Here is a 12,597-nt window from a genome sequence, read left to right on the forward strand (position 1 = left end):
GCCCATAACTAAGGTGCATCTGTGGCTCTATGCTTCAGCTTAAGGCTTAATTAACAAAACATCCAGAAACTTGTTCCAAGGGGAGAGTACTTTTATGTCTTAGGACCCTTTTGGCTTGAAAGGCTCCCCAGTTTCAGTGACTTGACAGATAAACTGGAGTACTCAGTAGATGAGCTTGGTTTAGATTCTGCTGGTAGGCTTTGTTGGAAGAGAATGAGATTTTCTCATTAATGTTTCTGAACATATCTAGACTAGAATGCTAATTATGCCCAAACTTTTCTCCTCAGCTTGGCTTATTAGGATGAGGAGTATGTTCTTTGCTGCAGATGAATTTTAATTTCCCTTCAACCTCTGTTCACTGGAGCTATGCCTGCAAATGGCCAGCAAAGCTGTTCATTGCTTTTGAGTCTGAAAGGAAGAAGCCTGAAGCTATATTTGTTCTTAGTGTCAGTACAAAGGCATGTCTCTGCAGTGCTTTCTTGTGACTAGGCTAAAGGCAGCTGTCTTTAGTGTTACAATCTTACTAGTTTTTACTGATAGAAACCTGTTTTTTGGCAGATTGGAATTAAGCATGGTGTGATTTATCTGATCACAAAGTATGGATATATCCACATGTATGACTTGGAGTCTGGAGTGTGCATCTACATGAACCGTATTAGTGCTGACACTATCTTTGTCACAGCTCCTCATGAACCTACCTCAGGCATTATTGGTGTGAACAAAAAAGGACAGGTAACAAATCCACCATTCTGTTTCTGAGCCTTCTAAAGTTCAAATGGAATGTAACAAACCTAAGCAGTGACTTGATGCAACCAATGTCATGGAAGAGAGCAAGTGACTATTTGATTAATCAGTTTTTGTGTCTGCTAGTGTAGAGCTACTTGAAGAAGAACTTGGTTTTTTACTAATCTGCTCCTTCACTGATGAGCTGTACAGCCATTTTGTTGTTGTATTTCATAGTAGTTGTGGAAAGGACAGTACTCCTCAATATGCCTCTTGTCCTTTGCAGGTGCTTTCTGTATGTGTTGAGGAAGACAACATTGTGAACTATGCTACGAATGTTCTCCAGAATCCTGACTTGGGACTGCGAATGGCTATACGGAGTAACCTGGCAGGGGCAGAGGAGTTGTTTGCCAGAAAGTTCAACACACTGTTTGCTCAAGGAAACTATGCAGATGCTGCTAAAGTAGCTGCATCTGCACCAAAGGTAAGTAACTCCAAAGGTAAAGCTTAGAAATCATGGAAACTTGCCTAAGCTTAGTGGATTGCTTAGGTCACTTTCATTTCAGAGCTTGGCATTCAAAACATAAAGAAGCCGTAAGGAGTGGCTGCTATCCATTTCTAACCAGACTGGACTTTCTATGGCCACTGACTTCCTGCTAGGAAGTAATTGATTTGATGGTCTCTGTCCTGAAGGTTTAACAGTAGATGCTTCAGTTTATACTTCAACCTGCTTTTTTAACTAATGCTCTTCAGTCTTCACTAATTTAACACTGCTTCTCTCTGTCTTGTGCCTGTTCAGGGAATTCTACGTACCAGTGATACAATTAGGAAGTTCCAGAGTGTACCAGCTCAGCCTGGGCAGGCCTCTCCCCTGCTCCAGTACTTTGGAATATTGCTCGACCAGGGCCAGCTGAACAAGTTTGAATCTCTGGAGCTCTGTCGCCCCGTCCTGCAGCAGGGCCGCAAACAGCTTCTGGAGAAGTGGCTGAAGGAAGACAAGGTAGGCTCAGTCGTGACATTAGCCTACTTCTGTTGCCTTTAACAGTTGAGTGTGAACAACACTTTGTTGATGCTACAACTCTGAATTCTTCTGCTTGACCAAATACCACTTCTGACTTCAGCTGGAGTGCTCGGAGGAGCTGGGAGACTTGGTGAAGACGGCTGACCCAACCCTTGCACTCAGCGTCTACCTTCGAGCTAATGTGCCAAACAAAGTGATCCAGTGCTTTGCTGAAACTGGCCAATTCCAGAAAATAGTGCTGTATGCTAAGAAGGTAAATCATTTATTACAAACTGCAGGCTCTGTCTTATGTTTAATGTGTCCATTGTGCAAATCATGGTATATTACTATGGTCTAAAAGGTCTAAAAAATAAACTTCAAAGCATCCAGAATTTTATGAAGTATTAATTTAATGGACTGGCTTAAGCTTATTTGACAGAATAAAAATAAGATTCTTCCAGACTTCCTCAGACTTTGTTTTGTAATTCATAAAAAAAGAAAAATTGCTTAATGCCTACTTTTAAGTTTAGGGCTTGATAAATAGGCCTTTAGGACTGTTGAAAAATTTATTCCAGGCAGTTTTCTTACATAGCCAGAGAATTGCCTTGGCACAAGTTCAGTTACTAAGTAGGTGAATACTGAATTTCTGTGTCAACAGACTAGAAATGCTTTTGTCTGAGAATTCCTGGAAGATGGGGGATGGGCACTGCAAGCTCACAACAGTTTATAGTCCCTATGCTAAAGAATCTGAGGGCTTAACAGAAGTGTGAAGCTTCCTAAATATGTATGACTGCTTCTGAAATCTCTAGGTTGGCTACACCCCTGACTGGATCTTCCTGCTGAGAAGTGTGATGAGAGTCAGTCCAGAACAAGGCCTGCAGTTCTCTCAGATGCTGGTGCAGGATGAGGAGCCACTGGCAAACATTAACCAGGTGATGCCTACAACAAGAGTACTGGTCTCTTTCTAGGCAGAGGCAATAGTGTAGTACCATCCTGGGGGCTGGTAAGGCTGGTTCACATCTCTTGTCATCTTGATTAGAGGAGTGACTAAATAGTCTAGTTAAGTTTGGTTATCATTGAGTCTTTAGAGGCAAGTGTGTTTTCAAGTTGTTGGTTTATTGATAGTAAACCTACCACAATCTTAGTCTAAGCAATAAAGTGTTACTATCCTAGTGTTGACTTTAATGGAGCATATATCTCCTCATGCAGAGAATTTACAGGAAGATGAACAAATAAACCTGAGTTCAGTTCTGGCTGCCATTGACCACTCTTGGTAAATGGATGAAGAAATAAGGGAAGATTGTGCATTATTAAAGAATGAAGCTACTTGGAAAAAGTCCTGGCTTTATTTCTAGCAACTATCCCAGCAGGAGAAGGGATGAGCTTTGCATGTTGTCTTAGAACTAAGTAAGAGTGGGTGGTAAAGTCTGGCATAATAGCTCAGAGTAATGCACTTCTTCCATTCTAGAGAAAAAGGAAATGTGAAACTTGTCTCTCTATTACCATGATAGTAAGACTATGAAAGCAAGGCAATGCAGCCTGGTAGGTGCTGTGATAGCCTGTTCTCTCAGTTTGAGACAAGCTAGAATCTTGTCATAAAGCAGAAAATAGGGGATGCAGTATCATAACATCACCCCAGGACACCTCTAGCCAGGCTTTTTGTATACACAGAAAAATCTACATGTGTGTATATAGACCTCTCTTCTGTAACTTGTGCAATCTCAACAGATTGTGGATGTGTTCATGGAGCACAGTCTGCTGCAGCAGTGCACATCCTTTTTGTTGGACGCCCTGAAAAATAACCGCCCTGCAGAAGGCCACCTTCAGACCCGTCTCCTGGAAATGAATTTGATTCATGCCCCGCAGGTACAACCCAGTTCCTCCAAAAAGGGAGAGACAGTACTGGACTTGCACAAGAATAGGATGTGTGATATTGTTATCTGCAAGTTGTTTAGTAACATGAAAGTTTACTAAGTAAGTCACTGCTGTGACTTCTCAACAACTTGTAGGCTAAGCTGCTGTGATTCTCTTGGCAGTTTTGATTTTTTGACAGTGAATATGAAATGTAACCTCCTAGGTCGCAGATGCCATCCTTGGAAACCAAATGTTTACACACTATGATCGTGCTCATGTTGCCCAGCTGTGTGAAAAGGCAGGCTTGCTGCAGCGAGCTTTGGAACACTACACAGATCTCTATGATATTAAACGTGCAGTTGTTCACACTCACCTCTTGAATCCTGAGGTAAGCGTTGTCCAGAGTAAGAAAGTGATGTGAGCTGTCTTTAGCACTGGAGCTGCTGTAAAATGGGTTGTAGGTACTGAAGTAGCATGAGCAGCTGTGATTCAAGAACATTTGTCTGGTTAATGATCAAATTGTAATCTGTACATTCAGTGGCTTAAATCTTAGTTCCCCAGGTGGGCATTTGAAATATAATTTCCAAATGCATTTTTGTGATTGTAAATACAGTGAGTGTTTGTTTTTATATCTCTGGTCTTAGTTCATGGAAGACTTCTCTCTAGTGGCTGAGGTAGTAACTGTTTAGTTGGCCCATCTTAGATGTCAGTCAAATCCTGTGTGAGTTACTGAGTAAAACTTCTGTCTCTTTGCAGTGGCTCGTGAACTTCTTTGGCTCTCTCTCAGTTGAGGACTCTGTGGAGTGTTTGCGTGCCATGCTGTCAGCCAACATTCGGCAAAACCTACAGCTCTGTGTGCAGGTTGCTTCTAAATACCATGAACAGCTTGGCACCCAGTCTCTTGTGGAGCTTTTTGAATCTTTCAAAAGCTATGAAGGTACAGTATTAGAGGGAAGCAGCTTTCTTGGAAGCACTGACTGATTAAAGTGAATAGTAAGGATTGTAGCTTTTATGGGAAAGGTACTTTTCACATGGCTGGATCTTAGGATACTTTTATGAAAGTGAGCTCATCACAGTGAGTTCTAGGGGTAGTTTTGTTCTAGATGGTTTCTTAACTCTCTTGAGTAAAGATCAGAAAGAAAGATGAAATCTGAAAGAAGGGAAAAGAATCTTTCTTATACTCTGCAGTTGACTGAAAGCTGCTCTGTCAGCAAGGCTGAACTCTAAGTCACAATCTGAGGCCCATACAGCCTTCACTTTCTTCACTTCTAACAATGTTAAACACATGTGACTCTTTCCAGGACTGTTCTATTTCTTGGGTTCCATTGTAAACTTTAGCCAGGATCCTGATGTTCACTTCAAGTACATCCAGGCAGCTTGCAAGACTGGTCAGATAAAGGAAGTGGAAAGAATCTGTCGTGAAAGTAACTGCTATAACCCAGAACGAGTGAAGAACTTCCTGAAGGTAAATACTCTGCCCGGGAATTGAAGGGTCTGCTGTATATTTTGCTCAGCAGCAGAGCTACAGCTTTCTAGTGGAGGGAAACACCAAGAAAGTTTAGTTGGCATGGCTGTGAATAATCTTTTGCTGTTTTTTCTCTTTCACACAAAATACAGGAGGCAAAGCTCACAGATCAGCTTCCTCTGATCATTGTCTGCGATCGGTTTGACTTTGTTCATGACCTGGTGCTCTATTTGTATCGCAATAATCTGCAGAAGTATATTGAGATCTATGTACAGAAGGTAAGGGCTTGTTCTTTACTTCATTATAAGGAACTACAGCATGGTCTGCTGCCTCTTTTTTGCTCACTCTCCTGGTGCAGAGGCTCTTCATTAAGCCTTTTGTCTATCACAAAAACATTATTCCTGGAATGTATATACGAATGTTAGTTACTCAAAGTTCTCTGCTCTGAAAGCATAATTGAAATTGTTAACTAGAACTTCCCCATATGGAAGACTGGGGGTGCATTATTAGTAATGCTAATAACTAATTTCAATGATGGTGGCTTATTCTAGGTGAATCCTAGCCGTATACCAGCAGTGGTTGGAGGGCTTCTTGATGTAGATTGTTCTGAAGATGTCATCAAGAACTTGATCATGGTGGTGAGAGGGCAGTTCTCCACAGATGAGCTGGTGGCTGAAGTGGAAAAAAGAAATCGGTAATGAAAATGCATCTGTAGGCACCAGTGTCGGGCTTCCCTGACCCTGCTACACACAAATTGAATTGCATGCAGTTTTGTTAAATGATAAAGTACTGATATTGTTTTGTGTTTCTCTATAGAAAAGCAGTTCAAATTTGCTGGTCGGTCTTTTGATTGATTGGGTTATGTAGAAATGCCTGACAGCAGTGCATCATGTATAACATGGCTTTTGAACACTGCCATACAGCCAGCCATGGGATGTGCCTTCGGAGTAAATTTGGATCAAACTGTCCTGACAGTCTTGCTGCAGGCCCGCAGCAGCTTCTGTAATTAGTTCTAACTAACCTGTGAAGCGAACAAATGGCTTTAAGCGTGAACTGCCAGCTAATACAACAGGAGTTGAGAGATGATTGTAAAACCAGGGGTGTTTGCAACCTTCTCTGATGTTAAGCTGCAGATCTGTCTTCCACTCAGTTAAGACTCATTAAAAAATAACTGGCTGGTCTGTGTTTGCTTTTAAGTTTGACCAGCAGACTTGTTTGAAGGGAAGGCCAGGCACTGAGTGGTAGCTGTAAAACATACCTCAGTCTGACTTATAAACCTAAAATGTTTGCTTCTTCAAAGGCTTAAGTTGCTGTTGCCATGGCTTGAATCGAGGATTCATGAAGGCTGTGAAGAACCTGCAACTCATAATGCTTTGGCCAAAATCTACATTGACAGTAATAATAATCCAGAGCGCTTCCTTCGTGAGAATCCTTACTATGACAGCCGTGTAGTTGGCAAATATTGTGAAAAGAGGGACCCTCATCTGGCCTGCGTTGCTTATGAGAGGGGGCAGTGTGATCTGGAACTCATAAAGGTTAGCAAAACTGCATTTATAAGCATGCTTTAAAGAACTGCTTGCTGCCTGAAGTGGAAGCCTGTCTGGCTATTAGTCTAACACTTGCAGAATCCTGTCTTGCAGTCTCACTCAGGAGTTGAGGCAGGTGGGATTCTTCTATGTGGAGACAGTAATTTTTATGCTGATGAGAAGAATTTATGATATATGTCCAAACTAGAATTGTATCACTGGAACTGTGAAGTACAATCCATGTCTTTCATCCACTGATTCTGCTTGAAATTCATTTGTTTATTAGGCCCAGGTAATGACTAGGCCTACCATTAAAGCTTTGTCAATTTGGTTTTTTTGAGCCTTGAAGGCTCAGCAGGAGGAACAGGCTGTCATCTACCCTGACCCTACCATGAAAGAAAAGTTTTCCTGAAACTAAAACAGGGCTTGTAGTTTTCCTTTGTTGTGATTGACCCGTAGACTTGCTCCAGTACTTAAGCAGAAATGAGGAAAATAAATGTTGACACTTTAACTACAAGGACTTACTCCAATAGCATTCCTCTCCTATCTTTAAGCTTGTTCTTAGAACATCCGTCAGAATTTCAAGGGCCGGTGAAATTCTCAGGGTTCTCAGATACTTTCTGGTCTCAATGTGAACACCAGAGCTTAATGTCAGATGAAGCCAGTAGTGCTTGTGGTTGCTGAGAAAAACATTCTCCTCCTACCTGCACTTCCTATTGGTATATGCAGAGAATGTCAGCTATGAGCATTGGAATGGTAGTATAATCCAGGCTTGCTACTGGATTAAAGTGAATGACTTTCCAGCCTGAAGTGTTTAATTTTTAAGTAATAGTTCCACTGTAGCTGTTAAAAAAGGGCTGGCTACATTTGTCTCCTTTATTTCAGGATATGAAGGTGGCTTTGAGTTCTTGTTTGCTAGAAGGCTGCTAGGATAAACTTTACCATTCGAGTTAGCCATTAAAGCCTGTCTGTACCAGTTTCTTCCCTGAACTGATGTTCTGAGGAGGTGTTTCTGGTTGTGGAATAAAGATCCTCTTCCTGTAAGAATTATTCTTGAGACGTTGTTGTCTCCTGGAAGAAGGGTCAACTCCTGCAGCTGATAAATGAAAAGCATAAAGCAAAATTGTGTTAGTACTGATTTGCTCACAGCACAGTAATTGAAATTCCACGGGCTTATTTGGATACTAGCAATGTGAGCTGTTGCTGTAAGATGACTTAGGCCTTCAGCTTTCTACTCTTCTAGCTGGAAGTTGCAGCTAGTGGTACGAATAGGATCACAACTTGTAACTCCCCATGGTGCACTTCTATAAGGAATTTCACACTTATTCTGTACCCTTAACATCTTAACAAGAGAATCCAAGCCACTTGCTATTCTGAACACTCGTAAGCACATAAAGCTAATGACACCAAATACATAACCTACTTCTAGCTTTAAACAACTGCACCATTCCTCAGTTCACTACTTAGCACTGCCCAGGCAAGTGGCTCCCCTTTCTAGATTTAAAACTTAAGTTCTTCAGGCTTCTGCAGGTCTTCACTTCAACCAGAAGCAAATAGTTACTGTGAAGCCACAGTCAGAGTGTTTGTGTTGGGCAAAACCAAGAGAAGCTCTAGAAATTCTGCTGGAGACCTTCTCCATGAGCCTTCCAGATCAGAGGTTGGGTAAGAACTTGTCTGTGGCATTTAGCATTGGTCAAAAATTAGTTCTAGTCAGTCTTCTAGACTGTCTGGTTCATAGCTAGCTAAACTTGTCTTGTGGTACTGACCCTTAACAGTAATGCCAATAATTGTAACTCCTCCTTCAGGTGTGCAATGAGAACTCCCTGTTTAAGAGCGAGGCTCGCTACCTGGTGCGCAGGAAGGACCCTGAGCTCTGGGCAAATGTACTGGAAGAAAACAACCCATTCAGGCGGCAGCTTATTGACCAGGTACAGCAAAAAGGCTCAGCTTCCATCCTGAAGACCTCAGGATGTCTCAGAAACATTATGGAGCATTAAAGTATCATTCTTCCCCCACAAGGTCCCTTAAAGCCCCATCTCACCATATAAAAGTTTGTAAGAGTTGGAGTGGCAGGTATTAATTCTGACCTTCATGGTCAGAAGATCTAGCTACCAGTAAGATAATTTTTCTGTCCTGGAGAATGACATTCTTCTAGGGAATTTGTTTCCCATATAGATGTAAGATGTGATTTTACTTCTGTATAAAATACAGCTGATAGCAGTTTCTTGCTGTCTTTATCAAAATACTCTCAAAATTCTGAAGCTTTAATTTGTAGTTCACTGGACAAATAACTTGACAAATGGACAAATACTTAATTTGGGGAAAACACTTAATAGTTTCCTGCCTTTGAATCTAGGTTGTCCAAACAGCTTTATCAGAGACACAGGATCCAGAGGAAGTTTCTGTAACTGTGAAAGCTTTCATGACTGCTGATCTGCCAAATGAACTGATTGAATTATTGGAAAAAATTGTCTTGGATAATTCTGTATTCAGTGAACACAGGTAAGAGGAGAGCTTTGTCCTCAAGTTTAGCGTATTCAGTGCCTTTGTTTAGGTTGTGAATTATCCAGATTATCATGGGCCTCTTGGTTGCAAGACCTAAATACTCTTCAGTGGTTATGATAAGGTGAAAAGCTAGAATTTGGAGTGCTTTGTACTTGAAGAACAGAGCTAGTTCACACTGTGCAATTTGCAGTGATGTGTTGAGGCCAGAGCACACTAATACTGGTAAGCAAATTCTTTTTGAAGCTAAATGTCAGTTGTTCTCAATCTGGTGATGAAATGTTGTGTCTGGTGACAGTAAGTGGGTTTATTTTTTCACATGTACAATCCATGTCGCTTAAGCAGGTGTTGCTGTGCACTGCTTATAGCCTATGCCTTCTGTTAACCAAAGGAATCTGCAGAACCTGCTGATCCTGACTGCCATTAAGGCCGACCGCACCCGAGTGATGGAGTACATCAATCGGCTGGATAACTATGATGCCCCAGATATTGCAAACATTGCCATCAGTAATGAGCTATATGAGGAAGCCTTTGCTATATTCAGAAAATTTGATGTCAATACTTCAGCAATTCAGGTGAGGTGTGGTTCCTGCATGGTGGTGTAGAATGCTTCCCTGGACAGAAATGGCTGTTCTAAGAGCAGTTAGCTTCATATTGCTTACACAGAGTAAGCAGTGTATACACTTGAAGAAAGAGTTCTGTTAGAAGGGACAGTGTTACAAAACTTAGATTTTTAACTTGGAACTTCAATTTCAAACAGGTGCTGATTGAGCACATTGGCAACTTAGACCGTGCTTATGAATTTGCAGAGAGATGTAATGAACCAGCAGTGTGGAGCCAGCTGGCCAGAGCACAGCTCCAGAAGGACTTGGTGAAGGAAGCCATTGACTCCTATATAAAAGCAGATGATCCATCTGCCTACATGGAAGTTGTTCAGGCAGCTAATAGAAATGGTAAGGCAAAGCATCTTCAACTTCAGATTGCTTGGATGTGAGCTACCTTATTGCATTTACATCAGGAACTATTGAGACTTAGGAATTCTGTTTCAGAGAAAATGGGAACAGTCAGTACATGGAATGGATGAGTCAATGTTAAGTGAGATTCCTGTCACCAAGATTGTCTGTCTTGCTACACCAAACATAGACCTCTCAGTAGAGATAATCTGGACTGTTATCTAAAGTATCACTAAGTATAATGTATTTATTTGTATGTGGCAGAATTGCTTGCCAGTTGGATTGCAGAATGGTAGCAAGAAGTCCAGTCTTACCTGAAGGTGGCTTGATGTTGACAGGGAATTCCATAACTCAAGTACAAATGGCTTATTATCGTGGTAGAGGAGAGATTTGAGCCTGCTTGTGAAAACTGTCCCTAAGGTGGGCAAGGTAAACAATACAGAATGACTAAATATAGGTTCTTTCATATCTCTCATCTCTTCCAGATAATTGGGAGGACCTAGTCAAGTTCTTACAGATGGCCAGGAAGAAGGCCAGGGAGTCTTATGTAGAGACAGAACTTATTTTTGCTTTGGCAAAAACTAATCGTCTGTCAGAACTGGAGGAGTTTATTAGCGGCCCTAATAATGCCCATATACAACAGGTATGTCTTGATCCACAGTTTCCAAGTGCAACTTTCGGCTTTGCTGACCCCTTATTCTTACTGCTACCTTTGTTTACCTTGGACTCCTCATTCAGGTCGGTGATCGCTGTTATGAAGAGGGGATGTACGAAGCAGCAAAGCTCCTCTATAACAACGTGTCCAACTTTGCTCGCCTGGCATCTACCCTGGTGCACCTTGGGGAGTATCAGGCAGCAGTGGACAGTGGCCGCAAAGCCAATAGCACAAGGACTTGGAAAGAGGTGACTTAAAACTTGTGGGTTTTAATAGATTTTAATTCTAGAACAAGTATTATGGAAATACCTATTTGGAACTCTTAGTAAACCTCAAATTTGGTAAAGTTTTGTCCTGTTAACTATTTGCTGACTGTCATGACAGGTCTGCTTTGCCTGTGTGGATGGAAAAGAATTCCGCTTGGCACAGATCTGTGGCTTGCACATAGTCATCCATGCTGATGAACTTGAGGAGCTGATCAGTTACTATCAGGTAACTTTAATATTCTCAAAGACTTGTACAGCATACTTGTGTCTGCTAATAAAGTGGTCACAGAAAAAAAAAAGATACTCTAGGAGCTAATATTTAAATTCAGTTTTCCTCTATCTTCATTTCTTAGTGGCAACGCACATTTTTTTCTGTAGTAAATGGAGAGGTAATAGTTCCCATTGTGCCTTCTTTTATAATTCTCTCACCTCACTGGAGTAAAAAATCTAAGCACTTTCAATGGAGAGAAAGTGAAAGCATGTTGTATTTAGGTAAATATGCATTTTAGCAAGCTTTATTAATCCTTATTTTCCTAACATCCAGGATCGTGGCTACTTTGAAGACCTCATTGCCCTTTTGGAAGCTGCTCTGGGCCTAGAGCGTGCTCACATGGGGATGTTCACTGAACTTGCCATCTTATACTCCAAATTCAAGCCTCAGAAAATGAGAGAACATCTGGAACTTTTCTGGTCTAGAGTTAATATTCCAAAGGTATGCAGTAAGGTAGCTGCAAGTGAAGGTGGGAAGCTACCAGTGAATCAAACCTGGTGCATTTTTTTGTTTTTCTTATTAGGTTCTCAGAGCTGCAGAACAGGCTCATCTCTGGGCAGAACTTGTATTCCTGTATGACAAGTATGAGGAGTATGACAATGCAATAATTACTATGATGAATCATCCCACTGATGCCTGGAAAGAAGGCCAGTTTAAAGACATAATTGCCAAGGTAAGTAACTTGGTAACTGAAGCAAAGTGCTGAAAGCTTCTTTCAGGACAGAGGCAAAAATGCACAACAGAATTGCTGTTTAGAAAACAGTTTGGTTAAGTTACTACTCAGTTTTTCTGCTGTACTTAAAACAACTTCCAATCAGTTTAGCACAAAGAATTAATCTGATCTTACACTATTTCTTTTATGCTGTGCAGCACATTCTGTTGAGTGGCAGCACCTAGCACAGAGTGTTTTCAGAGGCTGCACAGGATCATAGGTCACAAGCAAGAGGCCTAACCTCCTTAATACCTTTGAGCTGACTGCTGGTTTATAGTGAGGGTGTTGCTGTTCTTGCAAGATTTCTGCATATGTTTCCAGGTGTGAGAAGAGTGGTGGGCAGTCCCATGAGTACAGCAGAGAATAGTGAATTGAGAAGTAGTTTAAATGAGATATAAGACTGAGTACACTTTTACTGTTCTTGGGGGTTTCAGGGAAACAATTTAAAGACTTTTTAAGGCTACAGTCTTCACTGACTTCAGAAGTGGACAAATGGTCATATTAGCTGTAATGGCTGCCTGTGCCAGGACCTCTTCAGTGGATGGATTAGAATTGGTTTGTAATGCCCCTGGTGTAGCATGTGATTTCACTGTCTGGAAGCAGATGGCACAAGAAGCAATCATAAGATTGACCAAGAATTCTGCATCAGTGTAAAACTTTCTACCTCTGT

General features: G+C 41.3%; 1 protein-coding gene across 2 annotated transcripts in view; it reads left to right on the plus strand.

Moving 5' to 3' along the window:
* CLTCL1 (clathrin heavy chain like 1) overlaps window positions 1-12,597 on the plus strand; it is a 34,645-nt gene that overhangs the window by 14,494 nt on the left and 7,554 nt on the right. For both annotated transcript variants that reach the window (XM_064727098.1, XM_064727099.1), the window contains exons 6-26: window positions 559-732; window positions 1,010-1,207; window positions 1,523-1,723; window positions 1,845-1,997; window positions 2,533-2,655; window positions 3,452-3,589; window positions 3,801-3,965; window positions 4,334-4,514; window positions 4,879-5,042; window positions 5,195-5,320; window positions 5,594-5,736; window positions 6,343-6,577; window positions 8,374-8,496; window positions 8,925-9,070; window positions 9,462-9,645; window positions 9,831-10,023; window positions 10,509-10,666; window positions 10,762-10,926; window positions 11,063-11,170; window positions 11,489-11,656; window positions 11,739-11,888. In XM_064727098.1, coding sequence (XP_064583168.1) covers window positions 559-732; window positions 1,010-1,207; window positions 1,523-1,723; window positions 1,845-1,997; window positions 2,533-2,655; window positions 3,452-3,589; window positions 3,801-3,965; window positions 4,334-4,514; window positions 4,879-5,042; window positions 5,195-5,320; window positions 5,594-5,736; window positions 6,343-6,577; window positions 8,374-8,496; window positions 8,925-9,070; window positions 9,462-9,645; window positions 9,831-10,023; window positions 10,509-10,666; window positions 10,762-10,926; window positions 11,063-11,170; window positions 11,489-11,656; window positions 11,739-11,888 — 3,396 coding nt within the window. The remainder of the gene's footprint in view (window positions 1-558; window positions 733-1,009; window positions 1,208-1,522; window positions 1,724-1,844; window positions 1,998-2,532; window positions 2,656-3,451; window positions 3,590-3,800; window positions 3,966-4,333; window positions 4,515-4,878; window positions 5,043-5,194; window positions 5,321-5,593; window positions 5,737-6,342; window positions 6,578-8,373; window positions 8,497-8,924; window positions 9,071-9,461; window positions 9,646-9,830; window positions 10,024-10,508; window positions 10,667-10,761; window positions 10,927-11,062; window positions 11,171-11,488; window positions 11,657-11,738; window positions 11,889-12,597) is intronic.

The sequence above is a fragment of the Zonotrichia leucophrys genome, chromosome 15, assembly GCF_028769735.1.
Source record: "Zonotrichia leucophrys gambelii isolate GWCS_2022_RI chromosome 15, RI_Zleu_2.0, whole genome shotgun sequence".
NCBI lineage: Eukaryota > Metazoa > Chordata > Aves > Passeriformes > Passerellidae > Zonotrichia > Zonotrichia leucophrys.